We start from the raw sequence: 26676 nt of genomic DNA, 5'->3' as shown, positions 1-26676 counted from the left end.
TCCCCCAAACCAGCTGATCACCTCCAAAAAGCCTGCACTGAGCCGACACGTGCTCTCCCAGGCTTTGTTTTTTTTCCCCAGCTATCTAAACGAACTGAAAAAAAAAAAAAAGAGGCAAAAAGAGACATTTTAGCTCCTCTACAGCCAGGCCACGGGACCTTGCCGTTTCAGCAATGGGATTAGGCAAGGGGTGAGTTATTGCATCATCTTCCGAGTAACGCCTGATGTCGCAAGCGTGATTTAGCGCTGGAATTAAAGACTAGCTCCTACTTAAGGCTCAGGCTTTAATCTCAGGTGTTTAATTTCAGAGTAAAAAGGTACTGGAAGAATCGTTCATTGGCACCAGCAGCTGATAAAAAAAATTTTGGCTCCGCACGTGGCCTTTCATGGTCCAAAACCACAAGAGCAACCAACAGTGCCAAAAAAAAAACCCCCCAGCAGCCGGACTCGCGCAGTGGGATCACTGGTTGACAGCAGCGGGAAAACACCACGTCCCCACGCCGCGGCGGCGCCGGAGCCGAGCGGTGGCCAGGCTGGGTGTTCACCAGCGTGCTTCCACCAGACCCATCCACGGGGATTTCTGCCGCATCAGATGGCGCAGATTTGGGTGCAATGAGGAATCCCGCGCTGGAAACACTTGGCCAGCCAGGGCTGTAAGACGGCCGATCTCCAAATCCATCCCAGGGCCCCAAACTTGGCTCTTCCAGCCCACAGCAGCCGTGGCAAGACCACCTCTCCAAGGCCACATCCATGCTGGCAGAGCCACAGCAGGTCCAGCCCAAGCTGGGCTTGTGTTTGCAGCGCGAACAGTGGCGTCCGGCGGGCCAAGGTGCCGTCAGCACCTCCGCTCGGCGATCCCGACATCCCCGGGCACGAGCGCGCGGCTCCGGGCTGAGAGCGGGTGACACGAGAAGCAGAACATGGAGATCCTGCAGAAGAGGGTGCAAGCGGCGGCTCTTTCCTCTCCAACCCGCCCTAAAGAGGGCCGACGGCTGCCGGGGCAAGGCAGGGCTTCGCACGAGCCCCGCCAGCTGCGCCGCGGCAGAGCTTCTCGCTCGCGCAAGAGAAGACCACCTGCCCCCCCGGCATCCCCCCGTCTACCGAGAGCACCCGGACGAGCAACCTGGGTGCTCTGCACGGGCGAGGCTCATGGCCACCCATGGCAGATTCAAGCTCTTCGACGGTATTCCTGCCCCAAATCCCCAGGGTAGACGCTGCTCCTCCGTCCCAAGAGCCCGGCATCGCTCCGTGCCTCCACGGCCCCTCTCCAACAGAAATCATTTCACCCACAGCCTCACACGGGCGGTCCAAACGCTCTCCCCGGAGCCAGACGAGGTGATCGCGTTCTCTGACCCTTCGCTGTGGCTTGCCAGAAGCAAGCTGGATATTTCGCTCGTGCTCCTGAATACAGATGAGCTGGCGTGAGGACAGGCTCCGCTGCGGGAAGGCTTGGCCAGGGACACGAACGTCACGTTTCCTCCTGAAAATGGGCACGTTTGGGGTCGGTTTTCCCGCACGTAGCTCCGGGTCCTGCTCCGATGAAAGCGCTCGGCTGCTTCCAGATAGAAACGAGAGACTTTTCTTTCTCCTTCGCGCCGCGTGGCAGTTCAGGGCAGTATTTAAGGACGCTCCTAAGCCTGCGGGCAGGTGACCTTGAGGAGAGGAGCTCTTCAAAGCACGGCGTGCTGGCAGCACATCGTGTCTCATCTGACTCGGGCTTAGCCGGCTGCTGACGGAGCTGAGGACGGTGCTGTTGTGTTCACGCGACCACCGGCGGCTCCACGGTCGCTTCTGCGTGGGCTTCATGGGAACGGCGTGGGTCCCTTCACCCCTCTGCAGGCGCGGGGTGCTGGAAGTTTGCGTATTTAAGGGTTGGAAACGCCCAGGGTTGTGCAACCACCATCCAGGTGCCGATAGTTCTGCTGCTGGACTTTGCACAGGCAGGAAAAGACACCGCAAAGGGCCCAAGCGACGGCAGACCACGAAGAGCCGAGCAGACAACGCTTACGTACCCGCTGTGCTCTAGTCCCAGCAGATGAGCGCCGCAGGCTCACGCGCAAGGGGGTCAGCCCGTCGCAGCGGGATGAATAACCCACCGTTGGGAGCTGCTCGTGTTTTAACCCACGCTCCGGCCTGGGAGGAGCTGCCTGGGTTGGGACTTTGCTCAGCTCAGGGCAGCAGCTGGACTCGGGAGCTTGGAGGACTCTGTATCACTGCTGCAAGAGGGGTGAAGCAGACTCTGCTGATGAAAGCGTGATGTCCAGCCCCATAACGAGGTGAAAAACCCATAACGTAGGGGTAAGGGATCCTGAAGGGACATGGCTTGGTGCTCCCCAGCTAAAGGATCCCACATTTTTCATCGCACCGGTGCTACCTTCCGTCAAATTATCCCCACATCGACTCACCAAGGCCACACCGAACTGTATTAAGCCCAGCAGGAGCAGAGCCATCCGTACGTGGTTCCTCTGGCTCCTCAGCAATGCTGGAGATGACCCAGAAGAGGAGGCAGGACTGTGCAGGCAGGGCACAGGCGGCGTGAATACCGACCAGCTTCAAAACCACAGCAAATGTGGTGCTGGCAGCCGTGGTGCCATCCGTCCTGCCAGCTCCACGGGTCCCTGGTCATCCCTTGCGTGGGTCCAACACAGAGAAGCGCTGGGAAAGATGGGATCAGGTTCAAACACAAGGGCTGCAGGTTATCTCCAGGGAGGGACAGAGCCAGCTGCCAGAGGGGCAGGTCAGAGCTCTTCTCCACGACTTGACACCCATCTCAACGCGGGATCTCTCCACCGAGAGGCCGGGCACAAGACATCCGAAAGGCGTTCGGGAGGCCAGGGATTGGCACAATTCCCGTCCTTCGGTCTCCTCCTTGGGTTCGTTTTGTACGTGGGGATGGAAGGTGGACCCCCAGAGACGCCGTGGCACCTCTGCCCTTGGAGATCTTCCAAGCTGGACAACCTGCTCTTGCTTTGGCATTAGCCCTTCAACCCAAACCCCCCTTTCTACCCCAAAAGATGTTGAGGCTAAACAAGGAGCACAGCAAATATTTTTTTCCCCGGCTTCATAAAGGCTTTGCACTTGCTGCTCTCTGCCTGTTCCCGGCATTAATCTGGGCACGAACAACCCAACCATCCCCCAACAACTGAACTTCAAGGGGGAGCAGCCTTCGGTGGGGGCTCAGAGACCTCCCAAAGCCTCGCTACGGCAGAAGATAAAGCAATTTTGGGGCAGAAGGAGCCAAAACCTCCTGCCTTTTGCTTCAGCGAGTCCTTGGCCTGTGCCTGATTTGGGGAGCAAACCAGAATCATCAAATCCCATTTCCATCCCTTAAGCAATCACCTCACTTGGGGCTTGGGAAGCCCCATGAGCACGGGAGCATCATCTGAAACGGCAGCGTGGGGAGGGGATGGGGACCCATAAAGCGACTGGAGGGGCAGGTGTGGGTGATGGGACGGGTCAGGGACCAGCTCTCCTCCCTGCCCCGCGGAAAACCCAAGGCTATAGGGAGACACCAAAACAACCTGGAGGACAGGCACCACATCTCAGTCCCACCAAGCCCAAAGAGCTCTTGGCAAGAGAAACCAGACCACTGGGCACCCCAGAGCAGGAGACAAGGACCTTCAGGCGCTACCAAAACCAGCCACACGCCGATATCAGCTTTGCCAGAACATTGTAAGATAGCTGTGAGCCGCAGAGCAAGGACGAACATGCTGCTTCCCATGTGAGAAACCCGTGGAGACCACGTCAGCTCTGGGCTGAAGCCGTTTCACGTTCCCCATCCACCAGCAACAAGCAGTGATGGCCACAAGTCTCAAGGGGCCCAAAGAAACCTTGAAGCAACCACCGAGCACCCATCCTTCCCAACGGATGGGCTTTGGGACAAGCACCCGTCTCCCCTCTGGCTCCCACCTCCCCTCACATCCAGCCCGTGGGTTTCCACCCTCCTTTCGCACTAGAAGGGGATCACATCCCAGCACGGAATAGATCCCATCCACTGGGCCACCTGTTTGGTTTCTAGAGGAAAAATAGGATTTGCTTTCACCCCGCCGCCTGGAGCCCCAAACCCCCCACCAGACCACGGGTGCGTGGCCCGGCGTCCTACCACGCGCTCAGGGACGAGCGGGTCCCGCTCGCCTCCGTCACCAGCAGCAGCCTGGGGTTATCCTGTCCCTGCTATCGCAACCGGTTCTCCCTCGAGCAGTTAGAAAGGCAACGCCTGCTCAGGAAGTGGTCTCTGCAGCAGACGGGAGGTGGGGAACGGCACCGCTGCAAGGGGAGGGTGCTGGATGTGCTGACTCAGCACCCCAGCGAGCTCCGGCTCGTCCCAGCAGCTCAAAGCAAGGCATGCAAGACCCCCCGGGCTCCCTTCCAGCAACCTGCTTGGGTGGCGAGGCCGAGAGATGCGCTACAGACCCGGGAAAACGCCAAACAGCTCCGACCCCACCAGCACCCATTTTCCACGGAGGGTTTTCCCAATGCCGCCAGCCCTGGTGCTCGGCTCTTGCCGTGCAGGATTTCCCTGCCGCTGCTGTCACACCCAAAAGCTTAACTCTTCCCCTTAAAACACGATCCCGGCACTCCGGCTGTCTCTTGGCTCGGCTGTGCCCGGGCACGCTCCATCCAGCGGCTCCAGAGTTCGTTCTTGTCAGTCCGGACAGATCGGTGCGTGTTGCATCCGTACGAAGACCCCCTGGAAGCTCTCTGGATGAGACCTCTGCGTCACCTAGCAATGCTCTGTGTGCCATCCTCAGGTGCCCAGCAGATGTTTCATGGCATGCGATGTCTTCGGCGGCCGCATTCCTTACTCCTCCGATGCAAAGCTCGGAGATTTGGGACCAGTTTGGCACCAAGCGGCCACTTACACTCAAGCCAAGCACTTCTCCTCCCAGCACTGATCACCGCTAAGAGCAACAACCCTTCTGCTGAAACACCCCACGCACCAGCTCATCATCCTCCAAGAGACCCTCATGTTTTGGCTCATGGGAAATAAAGAATCACCCAAGAGATCCTCGTGTCCGGCTGAGAAATAAAGAATCACCCATCCACCGCCGCTGTCAGTACCTCAAGGCGGCACCCAAGTTTTCACGCCGAGAGGGCAGGGGTCCCACGGGGACAGCTGGGTTTAAGCAAACTGCTCGCACTGGAGGAAAAAAACCAACCAACAAACCACTAAAGTAAACTAAGCCAGCGCCTGTTGGCTCGTGCGCACGGGCTCGCGTTCAAGCTGCCCGAGTCAGCAGAGCTCAGGAAGCCTTGTGTGCTTCTGGAAGACGGAGCCGTAGGAAGCATGACACATCTCGAGATGTTGGCTCCGCTCCCCGGGACGTTTACGGTCAGCGAGAGCTTGCCACGATTTCACAGACTTCGCATAAACATCTGGACGGAGGACTCTACCGAGGCTCAACCGGAGATGCTGTCCCGGCGCGGGGCCAGCGAGCGCCACATTACACCTGAGCCGCAGCAGCAGGACCTCAACGTGGACATGCAGGAGAGCTGGTGGCTTCAGGCACCCATCCCACCGCGAGCACCAGCAAACCTCCACCAGAGAGAAAAGCGGCGCGGGGTTCACCCACCAAAGCCACCCGGCTGGAGACGCCGTCTTGCTGTTGAGCTCCGATCAAGGAGGAAGAAGATGAAGCCAGGGATGAGGTGCCTCATCTCACTGGTCACCGAGGGCTGGAGAAGTCCCACCAGGGTGGAAAGGAAATGTTAAACATCTGGATGGGAGCCACACTGCAGCTTTGAATAGTTCCCTTTGGCTCTCCCGGGACACACAGCACAGTCCCTCCAGCCCTTGTCGGACTTGCCAGGGTCACCCAAGGGTGGCCAGAAGAAGATGTTAAATTTCTGTCTCCCAAACCGTGACCATTTGGGCACCATCATCTTCTCAGAAACAGCTGCACGGCGACACGCGGTTTCTTTTCCAAGAAAGAGGCCAACCTGCAGGTGTGCGAGCCAAAGAGCGGAGCCAGGAGAGGACAAGCCGTCTGCCTGGAGGAAGAGCCGCACCCTTCCATGACCAACGGAGATGAGAGACATCCTGGCAGCAGCCCAGCGACCTCAGGGAGGGGTCTCCACTGGGGTTTTGGCCACCACAACCCAACGGCAAGGGCTTGTGTGGGATTTGGAGACTAAGTAGGACTGACCTACTCAAGGTAGAGAAGGGGAAACACAACAGCAGCGTAAAAGCTGGCAGGATCCCCAAACGGAGAGGAAGATCTAGAGAAGATCATGAAGGCCACTAGAAAAAACATCTACAGAGCAAAGACTCAACAGAGAAGGAAGCATCGAGGGGACTGCACTAAAGAGTCTCCTGGAGAGCCCGAGCAGCCGCCAGTGATGTCCCATACCTGCTCCTGACCCCAAAGGCTCCATTAGAAAGGTCCCTGATGCAGAAGAGATCCAGGCAGCAGCACCCCGAAGGACAAAGATGGGGATATTGTGCCAAAAAAGCCAGAGGTAATCCCAGGAATCAGAAGAGAAACAGGGATGATGAACCACAACAGGACGGGAAGCTCGTTAGCTGGGTGATGGATGACCTGTTGCGCTCGGTGACCACATGGGAGCTGTGAGTCACCAACGGTGTGGTTGGAGGTGGTGGTGGGGGAAACATCAAAAAACATAGAAAAAAAAAATATATATCTAGCTGTAGTTTACAACCTGCAGTTCATGGACGGCTTCGAAAGGCAGCGGAGAAAAGCCAGCCCGCTGTCAGCAGCTTGAACTCGCTCCGCAGGCATCCGCTCCCCGCTGGAAAACCTCCAGCAAATCTAATGAGGTAGAAAAAAACCCCCGGTTTCTCCCCGAAACGCCACGCACGACAGATCAAGGAGTCCGTGCCGAGACCCCGCGCGGGGTTTCACCGCTGAGGTACGAGTGAGATTAACCGAAACCGAAACAGGTGTGAGGAAAGGCTACCACGAGGGAAAGCAGCTCTTCTGCTGCGAGCAGACGAACAGCGTGGCTTGTTTGCCTTGGCACGGCCGAGAGAGAACCCGACACTTTCCCAGCGAGGAGCTTTGCTCTTATTTCCAGCCTCCCCGCGCTCCCCGGCCAGAGGACACGAGTTATACTCGGGTTTTCTCAGCTCTCGGGGTGTTTGCAGAGCCTGGGGGATGCACTGGAGCCGTGCCCTGCTCCCAGCCCCAGCGTGGGGGGGAATGCAGAGCCCAGACCCCTCCGAAAAGCTCCACGCGGCAACGCTTTGGGCTGCGTTTCCTCCAAGAGAAAGGCAAAAAGCTGGTGGTACGAGCCACATAGTCAGGGTTGAGGGCTTGCTCCCAGGCTTGGGGGCTTGCTCCCGGTTCGGGGGCATGCTCCCAGGCTCCAGAGTGCTACAGATTTTCCAGGATACTCCAAATATTCGCATAATTTCACGCTCTGGTGGTATTTCCAAGGTTCCTGCAGAATCAGGATGAGACCACGGGGCAGACACTCAGTGCTCCAAACCTGGGGCTGATCCTACAACCCGCATCGGGTCGGGAGGACGATGCAGCTCCTTCCCCCACCACGCCTGGGACCACGCTGCCACCTCTCAGCATCGCTTGCACCGAAGATGCTCAGCCCACAGCACCCTTCCAGACAGTCCCAACCCTACGTGGCCCCAGGACGGCAATCCCAATCCCAAAACCTCCTGCTTTCAGCCTGGAAAAACCTCCAGCAAAACCTTCACCCACTGAAAACAGCGCTGAGGTCTGAACGGGCTCAAGATGCAGCGCCAGCATCGCTCTCCCCTGCCTGCTGCAGGCAGGGATGGCATTTGCTCTACGTCCATCCTCCAAAAAAAGTGCCTAAACCCCCCCAAAAGGCGCCTTTTTCACAAGTTCTCCTTAACCATCCCTGCCTCGCACAGCCCCAAGCCCGGCACCCAAGGAATTATCAAGCAAGCCGACAAACCGCGTGTGGATGCTCCCTAAAACCTGGCCATTTTACCGCTTAAAAGCCTCGGGGCTCCCCAGCCGTACCCTCCAATCTGGGATGGGGATCGCCCTGAGCACCGCAGTCCCCCTCGGAGGAATCTTCCCCACGGGTGGGTCCTGCACCCAGCACCTGCACCGGGTTTTGCAGTCGCTGCACCACCAGCCCTCTGCAAGCCAGGGCGCACGTACCTGTTTCACAGGGCATTTTCTACCCGAGGTGTTTCCAGTTCTGCATTTCCCCCATTACCGAGCCGTTTAAAAACAAAAGCGAGCGAGAAAGAGCACTGCCCGAGGGGGCCAGCCTCCATTCAAGCCTTTTACCTGCAGCTAAAAGCCCAAATTGAGCCTTTTCAGAGGCAATTCCAACCCATCCTTGAAAACCTTCCGTGGTTTTTGTTGGGTTTGGTTTTTTTTTTTTCTTTTACTTCCCTTAAAGAGTTATCAGGCCTCCGAGCAAATTCATCCTCTAGATCCTGCCCTGCTCCATCCAGCTTTAAGCAAGATTTATGTGACTGGGGCGGCAGAAAACTTTCCTCGTCAGCAGAGGACACATCCAGCGTCTAATGAAAGAACGGTTTCTATCCAAGTGCTTGAAAGGCATCCAGGCGCTGTTGCAAGCTCATCTCGTTTGGATCCATCTCCCTCAAGTTTCCAGCAGATCTCGGCTGCTCCCATAAAAGTGGCAGTGTTTCCACCGGCGATGAATGCAGGCAATTCACATCACCTCCCCTTTTTTACTCCGGGTCCCTCCAACTCCACATTTTTTCACTCCCCATCAACTTTTTCACCCATCTGCCGGCAGGTTTTGGCTGCGGCGTCGTTAAAACGGGGGTTTTAATCACCTAAAAAGCAACGGCCGGGGAGCCCTGGGGAGCCACCGCGAGGCTTAGCTCTTTTGTACCTGTGATATTAGCTGGCGAGAAGATCCCCAACGGCCGTTTTGGATGCTGTAAGGCCACGGAGAAGACTCCTGAGGGATCTTCTCGCTGTTCGTTGCTGTCAGCCTGTAACGAGCTGTCCTCTCCAATTACCGAGACCCACCATCGGCCGCAAAGACCTGGGAACACTTAGGAATCACGCTGGCGTACGTGCCGGAGCGCTCCGGAGAGCACACGAGGTTGATAGGCAAGCCGTGCCGAGCGTGGATGCTTCACCGAACTGAGCCAAGAGGTTGGATGCGGCCCTTGGCGCGAGCTCTCGGGGCCACCCTGGCACGGCGCCGGTGCCAAGTGCCGGTGTTACGGAGAATCGCTGGATGGCTTCGCCTGGCAGCATCTCGCCCCCCGCCCCGTGTCAGGGCTGGCAGGAACGCGCCAGGCTCCAGCGATGACGAGACGGAGCCCAAAGAGCTGCCGAGATCCTTCCTCCACTCAACCATCCTACGCAGAGGGGGTCATGGAGACCCCAGGGTGGAAAAAGCAGGACTCTGGCCCCAGGATGAGCAAGAAGGGACCGGCCACCAGCAATGCTTGCTGGAAAATGAAGATAAATTGAGAGTATTTTCAGCCCCTACCTAGGGCTTGGACATCTCTGAAGGGACTGTCCGGTACAAACTGGGGAGAAACACTTTCCCCAGATCCTCTGTCCTTAAACTAATCCTGTTTTCTACATCAGGCTCTCTTTGATGGCCAAGCCCCAGAAGCCTCTTCCCACAGACGCAAGCGTTTTAGGGAGACAGCAAAGAAAAGGAAGGATTTTGACCACGCAGACAGCCCAAAACTATAGTAACCCGCCAGATGACACGGTTACAAGGAGGATGAACCAGGCATGGTGCCACCAGGGAGGAAGGGAAGCAGCTGCTCAGCTCCACGTTGCGCCCTAGAGACAAATCCAAGTGGGGTAAGTGCCACCAGTTCTCCTTCCACAAGGACACCATGCTTCCGTGGCAAGAACTTCATATCTTAAAACCATCTAGGTTCCCTCAAAGGCACCAACTGGGTTGAAACCAGTGTGTCCCAATGACACAAGGACATAAAATCTCCTGGGTTGGAAGAGACCCACGAGGATCGTCAAGCCCAACTGCTGACTCCGCACAGGGCAACCTAAAAGTTAAACCCCGTATCCAAGAGCGTTCTCCAAACCCTTCTTGGACACCAACAGGCTTGGGGCCACGGCCTCAGCCCTGGGGAGCTTGTTCCAGCGCTCGACCACCCTCTCCCTGAAGAGCTCTTCCCTGACGGCCAGCCTGAACTTCCCCTGATGCGACTTCCAGCCGTTCCCTCGGGCCCCATCACCAGGCACCTGAGAGAAGGGATCAGCACCTCCCTCTCCGTTCCCCATCGCGAGGAAGCTGTAGGCAGCAACGAGGCCACCCCTCGGTCTCCTCTTGTCCAGGCTGACCGACCCTGCGATCCTCAGCCGCTCCTCACGAGCCCTCTCCTCCTTTCACCATCTCTCTTGCCCTCCCCTGGACACGGTCTGACATTTTTATGTCCTCCTTCGATTGAGGAGCCCCAAAGTGCCCCCGGGACTCAAGGTGAGGCCGCACCCAGGCACGGGACAACCCCGTCTTTCCACCGGTTCGCTATACTGTGCCAGGGCGTGGGTGGCCCTTTTGGCCACGAGGGCACCTGGTGGACTCCCCTTGAGCTTCCCACCAACCAGAAGCTCCGGATCCCTCTCCGCAGGGCTGCGCTCCAGCCTCTTGTCCCCAAATCTACACGGATATCCCAGATGACACCATCCCAGGTGCAGTCTGGCATTTACCCTTCTTCAAGGGTCATACAACTGGCGACTGCCCAGCACTCTCATCTATCAGGATCTCTCCATAAGGTCTCTCTACCCTTGAGGGAATCAAGAGCTTCTCCCAATTTAGTACCACCAGCAAACTTACTGAGTGCACCTCAACTCCCACGTCCAGGTCATCGATAAAAAACACTGAAGAAAGAAAAAAACCAACGCAAGGGAACACCACTAGTGACTGGCCACCAGCCAGACGTTGCCCCATTGACTACAACTCTTTGAGCCTGACCCTTCAGCCAACTGTTCACCCAATGTGTTGTGTCCGTGCCAGGCTGTATGCTGGACGTTTTGTCCAGAAAGATACTCTGAAACAGTATCAAAGGCTTCACTAAAATCCCCAAAAACCCACATCCACTGCCTTCCTTTCATCCACGGCGCAGGTAACCTTGTCACAAAAGTTAAGGAGTCGTGACTGCCCCGTCACGAACCCACACTGGCTTTGACCGATGACTGCACTGTCTGTCGAGTGGTTTACAGTAACTCCCAGAATAACCTTCTCCATAGTTTTACCAGGCGCCAAAGCGAGACCGACAGGCCTATAACTACCAGGGTCATCCTTCTTGCCCTTCTTGGCAATTGGAACAACGCTCGCTAGCTTCCAGTTGGCTGCGACCTCTCCGGAGTCCCAAGATCCTCGATAAACAACAGAAAGGTCTCACAGCAACACTGCCCAGCTCCCCCAGCACCCTGGGATGAATCCCATCGGGCCACACGCAGTTGCTGCAGCAAATCCCAGACAAGTGCAAAGTCAACCGGGAGATTATCACTCCCCCAGTTGGGGTCCTCCTCCACAGGCTCCTGGGGCCCATCGCTGCTGCGAAAGACAGGGGGGAAGAAGTCTCTGCTTTATCTTCACCCCTCCTTACGAGGTGACCAACCTCATCAAATAACAGACTCTAATGGTTTCTTTAGTCCTTCTGCTGTTAATGTACTTTAAGAAACCTTTTTTTTTTGCTACCCACCACAGCACCGACCAGACACGGTGCTGCAGGGCGCGCGGCGCAAACACGAGGTTCGTTCTCCCAGCAGCGACAAACTCCAGAGAAGGATTAACGTGGCCTCGTGCCGAAGCATTAGCTCATTTCTGCAGGGGTTGGGAGAAGGTTACAGCATCTCCATCCCCAGCTTGACCCAGCAGCAGTTTGCTCTTCCAAAAGGGGTCATTGTAAGGTATCCCTTACACGCTCCTGAACTGCTTGTATCCCCCAGATACTGAGGGGAAAAAAAAAAAAAAAAAAAAAAAAAAAAAGATTTAGGCCACTTGCTGAGGTTTTCCAGATATTTGGCAGCCTGGATGGAGCAGGAGAACAGCCTGGGCTGTAGGACAGAAGCAAGCCACCCCAAAAAACCCCACACTGCAGCCACAACACATTTACACCCCGCTCGCCCCAACCACGAACTTGGCTCTGCGTGGCCAAAAAATCCAAGCTCGCGCCCGTACGGAACCTTCCCTCCCCAGGAATGCCCAGTGGAGAAGAAGGATCGGGCCATGTCCTACTTTGCGAGGCAGCAGGAGAATCCACGGCCGTGCCCAATGTTGCCCCCGGATTATTTTTAAACCGTGGCCTGGTTAGCACGAGCGGCGGCGCAGGGGAGAGAGGCTGGCTCGGGGGGGTGCTGGATTTGGGAGGTTATTTATAGCCACCGAAAGACGGGCACGGCAGGTGCTCCGTGCCTTGGGCGAGCGCGGGTGTGAAACCTTCTCCCAGCGCACCGAGGACCACCACCGGGCGCCAGACAGGACCCCTCCTCACCGCAGACCTTGCCCATTCAGGGCCACGGCTTTGGGTCACCGAAGACCACCCACGGCAAGAAAACACCCCGAACGACACTAACCCCCGTTTTGGTGGCGCGTTTGAGGACCACATCATGACCCACCTTCCCGCCCCGTAGGAGTGTCGCCGTGCTCACGAGCGACCACTCAACCCGAGCCTTGTGCAGCCACCAAATCCTTATTTCGGTGCTTACCCACGGCACAGGTGGGGAGCTACGAACCCCAAAAGTCTTTAGGAAGAGATTCACGGCCGAGAGCTTCGTTACCCCTGCGTTAGCGGGGACGTAGCGTGGGGGTTTTTCCATGCAACTTTAGGGTTTCCAACTGTACTCCACGTCCCAGCTCCAGCTAAGCCCTGCCTGTTGTCTTGGACTCAAGTATTCAATTATTTATTTGCTAGGCAACAACATGACATCTTTCCTGGCACCGTTCGCAGGCTAAGAGGCTGACGAAGCGGTAATTAGTGAGGAAGGTTACTGGGACTGTGCGCTCAATCTCCCGGTTAAGAGTGGTTGAAAGCCAACAGCTTAAACTCAGCCCAACACCAGGGAGGAAGGGGACAACGCTGGAGAACAGCCACGATTTCAGGGGCAGCCCCTCGCCCATGCAAGAAAAAAAAAAAAGAACTCACAAACCCAACCTCAGAAAAGGCCACTGGATGGAGGGGACGGTCCCGAAGAGTTAAGGCAAGATTAGCCAAGAGCTGCACCTCCGTTGGGTGTCTGGTTTCATGACTTGCCTATCTTTTCTGGATCGAGTTCAAAGGCGAGCCATAAAAAACAACAAATGGCCCAGCGGTTGGCAAACACACCTTGGGATGGGCTACACGTGAGCTGCTCCGTTCCAGAAAAGAAAGGTTTAGAGGCACCTGGAGCTCTCCGCTCAAGCCAAGAGCGCACCAAGGCATGATTTCCTACGCTGGAACACTTCACGTGGGGACCCGCCTTGCAAGAACGACACGTCTTCCCCCCCAAAACACCCCTAAAACTCACTCCGATGCTTCACAATTAGAACGATGACCGTGCCATGAGGTCTCATCACCCCACCGAACCCAAATCAAGGACAAACCCCACCACTGCAAGGGCCGAGTATACCATGACCTCCTCATCCTGTTAAGTTTGTTTCCCAGGCTCCTGTAAACCAACTGCTCCAGCTCTTTGCTCCTGCCTCTCATCTGCAAGTCCCTACGCCCAAGAGGGCTCATCCAGATGCTCTTTGGAACAACAGCTATCGTGAAGAGGTGGGACAGATGGCAGCATCTCAAGACCTTCACACACGCTCCATGGCAAAGAATTGAAGACTTGGTTAAGGAAGAGTTTAAGGGTTTGGCTTGTAAACCACAGGAACATCTACCAGAAGACTTCGGTGACCAATTTCTTGGGCTTTTTTGGTCTCCCTGGGCACAGCGCCGTACAACCACCGGCTGGGGCAGCTCAAACCGAGATGGATCCACGGACCCAACCAACAGTTGAGCAACAGCAGAAACGCTGTTTAAGAGATCAACTCTCCCTTCGTGCGAGCCCCAAATGCCGCTTCCCTCCTCCATCTCTTCGCTCGTAGCCGTTGGCAGCCAATGCAAAACAAGCCCGACACCGGTGAGCTGCTTGGGGACAGGAGGACACCACCAAGAGTAAAACAAGAGATGTTCCTTCAGCGGTGGTGAAATGACGTTAAACCGTTATTTTGCGCAATTTCCGGACACGAGTTCTACATCTCAGGCACGTGCAGGAGCCTTCACCTTCCCCGGAGGACAGCGGTGAACTACAGCTACCAAGTGCCACCACTTTAGCCCACCTCCAGCCAACCCGTGTCCCCACGGGGTTGATCTGTGCTCCATCACCTATCGCAGGCTCCTGGTGACCAGTATTAAAAAGAACCCCACTCACACACCCTAATATCATCTCCCTTTCTCCAGTTGCTCCCAGTACGGCTCTGGGCACAGACGCTTTTCAGTATTTTAATGAGAAATTGCAAGGAGACCACGCGCATCGGCTCAACGCCGTCCAGATTAACGCAACACAACGGCATCTTATTTATCGCCAAACTGGCCACGCTCAAAGGTACCAGCGAGATCTCCGGAGAGCGGCTGTGCTACAGCGATGCACGGCTCAGAAACGGCAATTATTGGGGTTTCCTTTTAGTGGTGGACCTGTCTGGATCAGCTCTGCAGCGTGCAAGTCCTGGGGGAGCTTTGGCAAGCCCGAACAAGCAGGTATGTGTCATGGCGGGGAGCACAGCAGCGCACCAGCTCCATCCAAAACACGACACCCCGATTTGGGGCCAACCACCAGCTCCATCCCAAACCCAACACCCCAAAGCGGGGACATCCACCGGCTCCATCCCAAACCCAACACCCCAACGCGGGGCCATCCACCGGCTCCCTCCCAAACCCAACACCCCAACGCGGGGCCATCCACCGGCTCCCTCCCAAACCCAACACCCCAAAGCGGGGACATCCACCGGCTCCCTCCCAAACCCAACACCCCAAAGCGGGGACATCCACCGGCTCCCTCCCAAACCCAACACCCCAAAGTGGGGACATCCACCGGCTCCCTCCCAAACCCAACACCCCAACGCGGGGCCATCCACCGGCTCCGTCCCAAACCCAACACCCCAAAGCGGGGACATCCACCGGCTCCGTCCCAAACCCAACACCCCAAAGCGGGGACATCCACCGGCTCCCTCCCAAACCCAACACCCCAAAGCGGGGCCATCCACCGGCTCCGTCCCAAACCCAACACCCCAAAGTGGGGACATCCACCGGCTCCCTCCCAAACCCAACACCCCAACGCGGGGCCATCCACCGGCTCCGTCCCAAACCCAACACCCCAAAGCGGGGACATCCACCGGCTCCGTCCCAAACCCAACACCCCAAAGCGGGGACATCCACCGGCTCCCTCCCAAACCCAACACCCACAAGCGGGGACATCCACCGGCTCCGTCCCAAACCCAACACCCCAACGCGGGGACATCCACCGGCTCCGTCCCAAACCCAACACCCCAACGCGGGGCCATCCACCGGCTCCCTCCCAAACCCAACACCCCATAGCGGGGACATCCACCGGCTCCGTCCCAAACCCAACACCCCAAAGCGGGGACATCCACCGGCTCCCTCCCAAACCCAACACCCCAACGCGGGGACATCCACCGGCTCCCTCCCAAACCCAACACCCCAAAGCGGGGCCATCCACCGGCTCCCTCCCAAACCCAACACCCCAACGCGGGGACATCCACCGGCTCCCTCCCAAACCCAACACCCCAAAGCGGGGACATCCACCGGCTCCGTCCCAAACCCAACACCCCAATGTGGGGACATCCACCAGCTCTGTCCCAAACCCAACACCCTGATTCAGGGCCACACAAAGCAACCAGTAACCAGTTGCTCTTTGCAGCAATATTTGACGCCTGGCACCCAATTTTAGCGGCGCACACGGCCCCTTGCAACATCCTGCACCCACGGACTACCCGGCACATCTCCATCTCCAAATCCTCACTCTGCAAGCCGGGAAAACCCAAACTTAAATCCAGCTCTTTCAGCACGAGCCGGAGCCCAGCGGATCCAGCTCGGCTTCCCTGGACCCCGACACCCATCCACCGCCGGGATTTATTGATTTCTAACGTACAGCCGAGCGGCCACCGGTGCTTTTCCAGCCGCTTCTTCCTTATCTCCATCCGCTCCTGGTTTGGTTATTTAAGCGCCCTGCAGACTTTGCTCTTTCGAGCGAAGAAAAACCACCTTTGCCCTCTTCCCTGCTCCCTCTTCTCCGCTCCCATCCCCTCCGAAAGGATCCTCGGGACTTCTGGAGGAGGGAAGGATATTCAGAGTCGTTCATGGTGAGGATGAGCAGGTTTTTGGGGTGAAAACCACCCCCTGGAGATGCTCCCGGGTGGGTGGGGAGCTGGATAATGTGCCAACGTGGATCAAGAGCCAGCCTGACCTGCAGCGATTTGTCACCGGTGCCACCCACCCCCAAAAAGACCCAAATTTGGCAAGTTTCATCCCGGTGGTACCCTCGTCCTGCAAAATCCCTGCAGCACCTTGTGCTCAGCCCAGAAACCAGCCCCCGCTTAGCAGGACGCCCCTAGAAAAGCCCCTGTGGCATCTAACGAGCTTTGCTTTAACGAGGACGAAGGTGGCAACATCTCAGCGGCCAGCACTGAGGACATCTACCAGGACACGCTCCATAAGCGCCCAAAAAGAGACTCTGCGGAGCTCCCACCACCCCCAATCCTGTTGGATTTCTCCCCATTTTGCAAGGGCAACCAAACGCACAGCCCGGTTCCCTCCGGCAGCGGGATTTTGCTGGGGGTGCGAGGGGAAACTGAGTCACGGATGGAGCTTTGCAGCTTGAGATTATCCCTTTTCAAGATAATTTAAGCCAGACATCACCCTCGGGGCAGCGGCGCCCCAAAACCTGGCTCTTCTCAGCACCGTGGAGGGGGATGTGGCTGAACGGGCGAGCGGCGTTATTCCCCAGCGGCAATTAAAACCCAAATTACTGTCACCCCAAGGATGGGTTGTCCCCAAACCACTCCAGGCTGTAGACACGGATGGGGACAACTTCCCAGCATGCACAGCTCCAGTGACTGTCACACCCCGCGGCTTTTTTCTGCCATTTAACTACTTTTCAAGAGAGTATTGGGAAAGAAAAAGAATCTCTACAACCTACAGCCCCACGGGACCGGCAAGCGCTGAGCTGTCGGGACAAGCCAGCACCTTCCCCCCGGGGTCGTTCCCTGCGTGGGCAGCGGGCGCCGAGCCCACCGCCGCCCCGGGAATGCCGTGTCCTGCCCCTCGATTTCCCGACGGCATCGGGTGGTGACGGGAGCGGCGGCAAACACGGCTCTGAGCATCTTTCCCTGGGCTCTTACGCACGACCCCGGGCTCAAGTGGGCTCTTGAGTTTCATTCCAGCAGGAAAAAAAAAATTAGAAAAATAAAAAAAATATATAAAATAATCAGATGGTGCACGTGGATGTTGGGGAGGGGATCTCTGAGCGTCAGGATCAGCCTTTCCCGGGAACGATCTCAACTTCAAGAGCTCCTTAACGGTGCTCGGAGGGATGAATCAAAAGAGGTTCTTGGCCCGTGACAGCGGTTCTTGCAAGTCAAGACTGGAGGGGGAAGGGGAGAGGGATGGAGAGGGGACGCAGAAGAAGGGATTAGAAAGAAAGGAGCGGGGGGAATAAAATAGGTAGAGAAACAAAAGGGACACGGAGGTGGGACAAAGGCTGAGCCTCAGCCCCTGCCACATGCAGTCCATCTTGGGTATTGTCCTCGCTGTCAGACCTGTATAAATTAAAACCCCAGCGCCGTGAGCGCCTCCCCTACCTCCTTTCCGTGGCACCAACTCCTCTTGAACGGAGCAGATAAAAAAAAAAAAAAAAGTCTGTAAAAACTTCTCTTATCTCCAGCTCCCAAGCAGCCACGCCGCTGCAAAAGCCTGAGCATCCTTGGGGGAGCTCAAAGGGGTGATTCCCTCCCAAGGTAGGAGGGGGTTTTGGGGGGTGTGGGGGTGTGTTTGCTCCTGCTAAAAACCCCCTGCCAAAAGGACGAGGCGGCGCAGGGCGCTGCGCGGTGCCGAACAAGCCCGTGGGCTCTGGTTCTCCGCCAGCCCTTTCACATCACCTCCCCCCCCCACAAAGACATGGTGGATTTATTTAGTCACCAGGATCCTAAAAAAAAAAAAAACAACCCAAAACACCCAAGCCCTGCTTCTTTTTTCCTCCCAGAGCTAGAAACAGCCCCAAACTAAAACTAAACCGAGCGCGGCTTCCCCACAATTGCAATCAAAATAACCATAAAAAGCTCCAAATTGGGAATAAACGACGCTGCGGCAGCGCTTCACCGCCTGCAGCCTGGGAAAGCCCTGGGGTGCCCATCCCGGCCGGGCAGCGGGTTGTTAAAGCACTTTGGGATGAAAACGCTCCTTTTTTTAAGTTCAAGCGCACGAGCTGTTTGCACCCGAACCGGGTGTTTTGCCAGTTGTCCCCGTTCGGCACGTGGTCGAACCTCGTGGTGCGCATCGGTTTGGGCTGTCTGGTCGGGTATTACGACGGACAAAAGCTGGTCCTGCAAAGCCGGGGCCAACACCGGGGATATTAAAACATCGAGACCAAATCGAACCCCGTCTCCGATGCGATCGGGAGCGGAAGAGGAGCCTGATGCGGCTCGGCAGGATCCTGTGCCGGCGATTCCACGTATTATAAGGCATAAAAAGAGAAGATTTGGCTAAATCAAGACATATTCGGCGACTCCAGCGCTGCAAACAGCAGATTTCGGGTTGATAACCTCACGCCAGGACCTCAAAAGCTATTTTCTCTCTTCTACCTATCTCGTATTAAATCAATGCCTGTTTTGCCGTGATTAATTTGGTTAATTACTACAGCAGCTCCCGGCTGGAGGGCACTGGTGGGGACATGAGCCTGTGGCACCAACTTGCTGCGGGACTTTAGGGCTCTGCCATCCACAGAGCCCGTGTTGGGGACCTTGTGGCACTGCACGATGCCATGGGGACTGTAGCGACAGCCCGCGCCCTCACAGCATCCCCAGAGCACCCTGCTGTCCCTGCATCGGGGACCTCGGTGACACCGCACGCTGCCACCAGGATGTCCCTGCACTGGGGACCTTGGTGACAGCCCACACCACCGCAGCATCCCCAGACCAGGACCTGGGTGACACCGCACCCTGCTGCGTCAGGGATGCTGGTGACACGACGCACCGCCACGGCACGCCCCAAGCAGGACGTCCCTGCAACCAGGGACCTCGTGACAGCCACAAGCACGTCCCCACACCAGGGACATTAGGACAATGCAAACTGCCAGAGCAGGACATCCCTATATTGGGGCACCTTGTCACACCCCACATTGCCACAGCAATCCTAAAGCAGGACGTCCCCAAATCGGGGACCTTGTCACACCCCACGCTGCTCCCAAAGCAAGATGTCCCTAAATCGGGGACCTCGTGGCACCCCATGCTGCTCCCAAAGCAAGATGTCCCTAAATCGGGGACCTCGTGGCACCCCACACTGCCACGGCGTCCCCAGAGCAGGATGTCCCCAAGCAGTGACACCCAAGCAGTGACACCCCAGCTGCCACGGCGTCCCCAGAGCAGGATGTCCCCAAGCAGTGACACCCAAGCAGTGACACCCCACACTGCCACGGCGTCCCCAGAGCAGGATGTCCCCAAGCAGTGACACCCCACACTGCCATGGCGTCCCCAGAGCAGGATGTCCCCAAGCAGTGACACCCAAGCAGTGACACCCTGCACTGCCACGGCGTCCCCAGAGCAGGACAACCCCACATCGGGGACCTCACGGCAAGGCCCCCCGAGCGCAGGGAGGAGCTGGGTGCCATCCCTCCCACACGTGCAGCCGAAAGCACAACCACAACCCACCCACCCCCCGCCACCAAACCCCCCCCCCCCCATCCCCTCACCTCCAGTGAAACCTCCGACCTCGTGCTCCATCGCCGGCGGGGACATGCAGCCGGGTGACCGGGGCGAAGGGGGGGGTGGGCGGGGAACCGAGGGGACCAGCCCCAAGCCAACACGCTGCCGCGAGCGCGGTGAGGGAGGAAGAACCCAGAGAAAGCTCGACGTGTCGAGGGCCTGCGACCAACCGCCCTGCCAATCCCCGCGCCCGTACGGGGAGGAAAAACCCCCCTGGGCGCGGGTTGATAAGGGTGCCGGCGATTCGGGAAAGGAGGAGGGGACCGCCGCCTGGAGAGAAAGGCTCAGCGATTCGGATCCCGCCTCGCCGGGTCCCACGGGGAAGCGGCACCCCCACCTTCACCCCGCGGAGGGCCCCAAAATAGGAAGGGAGCAAAGGCTGAAGCATCTCCAGCCCCTCCGCTGCTGTCTGCGCCAACAAACTACCCAAAACCGCGTCTAAAAGAGCTCCTGCGCGGCGCAGCACCCCAAAAAATCCCGGTGAGCAGCCCGAAACATCCCCCCCCGCCGAAGAGCGAGGAGGGGAGACGAGGCCACCGAAAAGCCACGAGAAGGCTTCTCCATGGGATGTGGCACCCAGCCCCCATCACTCGCGGTGCCTCCAGCCGAAAACAGGGTGATGGTTCAAGTACCACAACCGGGGGCGGGAAATCCCCGGCAGCGGCTCCTTCCCCCTCCCCGCGCCGGCTCAAAGCTCAGCCGGGCAGAACGGAGCAGCCGCCCGAGCCGCCACGGCGCTGGCTCCTCCGCTAACGAGCCCGCGCGCCGCAGAGCCCGGCCAACGCTGGCTTGCCGCGATCACCGGCACCGGGGCGAGCGGCGACAGGGGGTTTCTTCTTCCACCTCTTCTCCCGCACCGCAGGGGTCGTACCGCGCCGGCTGTGCCACCAGCGGCACCGGCTCGGCACTCTGCGGCGCACACCACTGCCCTGAAGGGATGCTCCGTGCCAAGGGCACCCCAAAAACCATCCTCACGGCGGGGAGTATCTCTCCCGGCAGCCGCTGGCTGACCTCCCGGCAACGGCGTGGGCTTTGCCTGGCTCCAAAAACCTACCGGCAGCTGCCAAAGCCACCTCCGACTCACGGTCGGTGGCACTCGGCAGCTGCCGGGATAATTTTGCCGTAACGAGACTGTCGGAGGCATCAGGAGAGCCCCGAAACCTTGAGGCTGGTGGCACCGCAAGCACTTGTGCGGGGTCTTCACCCACACGAGACCGGCGCGCCAGTCTTAGCCTCCGTTTTGGGGCATTTTGGGCCATTTCACCTTGTTTTTTCGAGCTGGGAAGCAGTGATGGGGGCTTGCATCCCCTTCGAGCCTGCCCATGAGCAGGACTGGAGCTGGGTCCACTCAAAGCACCCCAGAACCCCAACTGAGCCCCACCACCCATCCAGAGCCAGGCTGGACACCCGGATCGGGACGTTCTCTAGCCGACACGGCCCCCGCTATTTTTTGGGCATCAACTCCCTCCTTCTTCAGGCACCATCTTTAAACACCCATGTCCGTCCCCTAGAGCTCATTTTCCACCCCTTGACGGCAGTGAAGGAACAGAGAGCTGAAAAGCTTCCCAGATGCAACATGCTCCTCCTCCACCCACCTCGTGGTGGGTAAATAACAGCAGGACTCACCACGCAGGTCGCCTGGGCCAAGAGATGAGGTTTTAAGTCAACCGGTGTTTGTGGAGATGGACAAACTCATCACAGGGAAGCGGCATTGAAGAGAAACCACAGGCGGCGACTCCACCACCAGACGGGGAAAAAGCCACCCTCCATCCAGGGGACAAGTAACAAGGCAAATCACCAGCCAGTGGTGGGATCCGTGGCCACCACCCACCTCATTTTCCAGCGAGGAGGCAGAGATAGGGAAGGACAGGATGGGTGCAAACATGTGGAGGGGTTCAGGTAGGACTCGGGATGGTGGAGGCGCCCCGCCAGCGTTTGGCATTGAAATGACGGAGAAGTTGAGGCAGGACAGGGTTAATCCTCCAAAGCAGAGACACACCAGACAAGCAGAGATCTACAGCTGAGAGGACAACTTGCAGCAGCCGCGCTCAATAGATAAGGGATTGGCCGGACAGCTGCGTTCAAAGAGTTATAGTCAACGTCTCAAGGTCCAGGCGGAAACCAGTAACAAGTGGAGTCCCTCAGGGATCCACACTGGGATCAATACTGCGTAATATCTCCATCAACAACATGGATAGTGGGCTCGAGGGCACACTCAACAACTTCATGGGTGACACCAAACTGAGTTGAAGCCTTGAGGGAAGGGATGTCACCCAGAAGGACCTTGACAGGTCAACGTGACTTCTTGGTGGGCCAAGGAATGGGCCAGCGTGAACCTCAGGAAGTTCAACAAGGCCAGATGTAAAGTCCTGCACCAGGGTCGGGGCAATCCCCAGTATCACAAACTGGGGGACTGAGAGCAGCCCTGTGGAGAAGGACCTGTTAGAGCGAGTCCAGAGGAGGCCACGAAGATGATCCAAGAGCTGGAGCCCCTCTCCGCTGAAGAAAGGCTGATAGAGCTGGGGTTGTCCAGCCTGGAGAACTGAAGGCTCCAGGCAGATCTTCTGGTGGCCTTTCCGTATATAAAGAAGATTCATAAGAAAGTTTTTACCAAGACTTGTAGGACAAAGGGCAACGATCTTAAACTGGAAGAGGGTAGATTTAGATGGGACCTAAGGAAGAAATGTTTTATGATGAGGATGGTGAGACACCGGACCAGGTTGCCCAGAGAAGTTGGGGATGCCTCATCCCTGGAAGCGTTCAAGATCAGGTCAGAGGGAGCTTTGAGCAACCTCATCTAGTGCAAGACGTCCCCGCCCACAGCAAGGGGTTGGACCAGATGATCTTGAAGGTCCCTTCCAACCCAAACCATTCTAAGAAAACCTCCCCGCTCGCCCAAGACCTCTTGGAGGAGTTTCTCCCAGAGCCGAGCCACGGAGAGACCCAACGGGATCTCCCATGGGTGACAAAGATTCCCCACCCCATAACGGGGCATCCCCTGTGACAGCACCTGGCGCACACAGGGGGTTTTCACAACGCCAAGGGCATCCCAGTAGAGCTCCACACCAGCACGGCAGGGCCAACCAGTCCTTGCCAGAGCCGCTCGGCCCCCCGTCACCCGCACCGGGCCGGCGGCACGGCACCGAGCGGCGGGGCGGAGGACGGGTTGGAGGAGCAGTTCTGTTTTGAGAAGAGGGGAATTCAGCGAGGCCAGGCGCAGGTGGCACAGTTTCGCTCCGCTCAGCGCGACCGCGGCTTCACCAGCAATACCGAAAACACACGGGTCACCGCCGCCAAGGCGCCGTCCCCACCCGCTCCCGACACGGCACCGGTCCCACACCAACAACGCGGTGGAGCACGACCACCTTACACGGGGATGGGCAAGGTGCCCCTGTTTGGGGACACCTTCAGTTCCGGGTCCCAGCGCTGTGCCAGGGCGGCGATGAGTGGTCTCCAAAAAGCCACCGGGGCTGGACCCACCGCTGGGTTTTACGCCAGCCTGTGGAGATGGAGCCAGGTGGCGGCACAAGGGCACGGGGATGCCGGCCCGGCATTCGCACCCTCGTTTCTCCTTCCATCGAATCCACGTTCCCGTTTCACCGCGAGAGGCTGGGAGCTGAGGAACATCTCCAACACCAAGACAGCAACCGCCCACCGCAAACCGCCCCGGTGCCACGGCGCAACCATCAGGCAAACAAATCAACCCGAGCTTCACCGACCCCACGCAAAGCACCGGGAGATGTCCCCGCGCCCCAAGACCGGGGACTTACCGGCCACGTCGTGCGCTTCCAGGGCGACGTCGGGCTCTTGACGGGACAGCGACAAGAAGAAGTCGGGGTCCTCTTGCAACGGGCGCAGCTCGGCGCCGGAGGGTCCCTTCCCCTCCCTGCTCATCGTCACCAGATCATCTGCGGCGTAGAAAGCGTCTTCCTCGAGCTCCGTCTCCGTTTCCACCGACGTCCCAGATAAAGCCGGGTTCTCCAGGGGCTTTTTTGCATCTTGAAGGAAAGCGGCTCTTCGTTCTTCGCCTTGGGGGCACTCAAGGGCAGGAAAAGTCTCTTTGTTTGGCTCCGGTGTCATTAACAGGGCTCTGCCTCCATCTCCTTGGCGCTCTGAGAAATTAGGGACAGCTTTCTCCATCCCTCGCCGATTGTGCTGTGTCACTCGGAAAAAAACACCGCGCCGGCACTCGGGAGGGTTGGTGGCCAGGGACTGCCGGCAAAATCTACAAGAAATAAGGGATAAAAGAGGAGAAAATGAGAAAAGAGGCTGGATTTTGCCAAGGCGGAGGAGAAACGATGGCAGCTCCGCGCGTGCCATGAAACCCAACCGTCTCAGTGCCTTGCCGCGGTCACCAGAGCTCTCTGTGTCCCGGAGCCGGGCAAGACATCGGGTCCCACACCTCTCCTCCTGCAAAAACCGGTGCTGCCGGTAGCTGACGCGGTGCCAGGTCCCTGCCGGCATCGAAGGACCCAAAAAGGTGCCGGTTCTCCCCAATACAAAGCTTTCCCCCCACCCCCAACCTCTGCGCCACGATTTGTGGGGGGAACAGCACCTCCCCTCCATCCTTTGCCACACACTCCCCCCAAACCCCCAAATTGATTCTTTATCCCCCCCCAAATTCAATCCCCATGATGCAGCGCTGGGCAAGGTGGCAGCGTGCACCCCCGGGCGCTTTGCTCCGCCGCCGGTTGCCCCAAAAATCGAGGTGGTTGCCCCCAAAACCAGCATGAGGAGGGGGGGAGGGGGGGGTGGGATTTGGGGATGCTGTGCTGCATCCTTCTCCCTGCATGAATTCAAGCAGGTGGGACGAAGCAGCACCCAAAGGGGACGCTCGAAGGGTTTGGGGACCCCTTGAAGGGTTTGGGGACCAACCAGGTACCGGCCACTCAAGTGTGGATGCCCCAAGAAAACCCCCAAACACCTTCCAGCACCCAACGTGCTGCGGCTGCAGGTTAAAGGGTGAAAGATAAAACCAGAAAGAAGAGGGCTCGGGAAGCGGCTCTGCAGGGTGGAGATGCCAGGTCTAATCCTGACCTGGAGAAAAGAAAAATAGGAGGAAAGAGGCGCTAAAAAGCTGGGCTTATCAGCTCCACCGGAGGATAAAGGCACAGGAGGAGAGTGAAGGAGCTAAATTTACCCCGAGGAAGGAGAAGGCAGAGAAGAGACTATAAATACCTTCAAGGTAAAGAATGCAAATGAAGAGGGAATTATTCGAGCTGGCGCAAGATGTTTCCCCGCCCCGGGGCCGAGGGAGGAGAGCGCTGGAGCAAACCCCAACACCCTGCGGCCACCCCGAAATGCCACCCCGAAAGCTCTCCTGCCCCAAAGCGGCCGGTGCCCGTCGCTTCCGCAGGGAACGGCGCCCGGAGCCAACGGGGGTTTGTTTGCCAATAAAAAGTTAAACTAGAAATTCCATTAAAGAAATCAAAAATACATTCGCTCCGTGCGCCGGCGTCGTCCTTCCCTGAGGATCGGTCGCTCCAGCTGGCTTTGGTTCGTACGGATATTCTGCCGGCGTTGCCCCAAAATGGCACCCAACGCTCACGCCGTGTTGGCGGGACGCTCTCGCCCCCAAAGAGCGGCGCCGCATCGCCGCTCGCCCCAAGTCCGCAGAGGGTTTTTGGGGAGCAAACCCCAGATTTGTGGATGTTTAGGGGTTTGCCGCAGCGTCGGCGGGCTGGCGGGAGGGATGAAGCCACCCGCGCCGCCTTACCGGGGCAAGCAGAGGACGGTGGCGGCATCTTTAACCATCGTCCGGCTTAAAGGCGGTCGGACACACGCGGCACTCCCTCTTCACCGCGTCTCCCGTCGTGCCACGGCAGCTCACCCATCGTGCCGGCAAGGAGCGTGTCGGAGAAGCCTCCCCATCGCGCGGTGCCGGCAGGACGGGAGCCCAGCAGCCGGCACGGCACCGGTGTTTCTCCCAGCGCTCTGTCAAACGGCGAGAAGTGACCCCAAAACCCGCGTCGCCCCACCGCAGGGAACTAAAAAGGCACGGCACAGCGGTGGTGCGCCGGCAAAGCGGGCAGGGGACAGGCAGGGGACAGGCAGGGGACAGGCAGGGGACAGGCAGGGGAAAAGCCATCACAGAGTTTTGCCTTTTTAATTGCAGCCAGGCCGGAGACCCCGGCGCATCCCTGAACCTGGTGGATCCATCCGGGCAAGAATGGGTGAAAAAAACCCCACAAAATGGGTTTCTTTTTCAAAGCTGCAGGTTTTTGGGGATGGGGGTTTGATCTGAGCTGACTCCAGGACAGAACCCGGCGTCCCACCAGGAGCTGCCTCCTCCTTCCCCCAGCCATAAACCGCAGCAGCCCTTCGGCACCGCGCTCACCGGCTCGGTCCAAACCTTTGCTCACCGAAACGCCTCCCACCGCGGCCGTGCCAAAACCCCCGCACCGAGATCGACGCCAAACCCCCCACCCGCACCCCAGCACCGCGCTCGGCATCACCCACCACCACCTCAACCCACCAAAACCCCAAACCCAACCAAGCACAAGCCGGCGCAGACAGCGGGGAAACATCGGTGCCGCATCCCCCACTTTGCTCACCGAAAAAGCCGGATTTTTCAAAGTTTTCCCTTTTATTCTTCCCAAAAGACGGATGCACCCATCTACCGTGCTGGCAGCACTCCCCAAAAAGCCACCATCCTCCCCAAAAACCCGCTTGGGCATTTCCAAGCTCACCAGAGGGGGAAAAAATGAAAAAAAAAAAAAAAAAAACGGAGATTTTTTTGTTTTTCCCCCAGCTCGCTCCGCACCAGCACCCTAAACAGACCCCGGCGCTCAC

At 58.0% G+C, this 26676-nt stretch overlaps 1 protein-coding gene across 1 annotated transcript in view; it reads right to left on the bottom strand.

Annotated features, from left to right (window-relative positions):
* WIZ (WIZ zinc finger) overlaps positions 1 to 26676 on the bottom strand; it is a 58579-nt gene that overhangs the window by 27573 nt on the left and 4330 nt on the right. Inside the window, exon 2 of the mRNA XM_086478815.1 lies at positions 23655 to 24109. Within this exon, the coding sequence (XP_086334941.1) occupies positions 23655 to 24109 (455 nt within the window). The remainder of the gene's footprint in view (positions 1 to 23654; positions 24110 to 26676) is intronic.

Source organism: Leptosomus discolor, chromosome 28, assembly GCF_034619465.1.
Source record: "Leptosomus discolor isolate bLepDis1 chromosome 28, bLepDis1.hap2, whole genome shotgun sequence".
NCBI lineage: Eukaryota > Metazoa > Chordata > Aves > Leptosomiformes > Leptosomidae > Leptosomus > Leptosomus discolor.
Note: the sequence above shows the minus strand (reverse complement) of the source record. Positions and strands in the feature narration are given on the sequence as shown.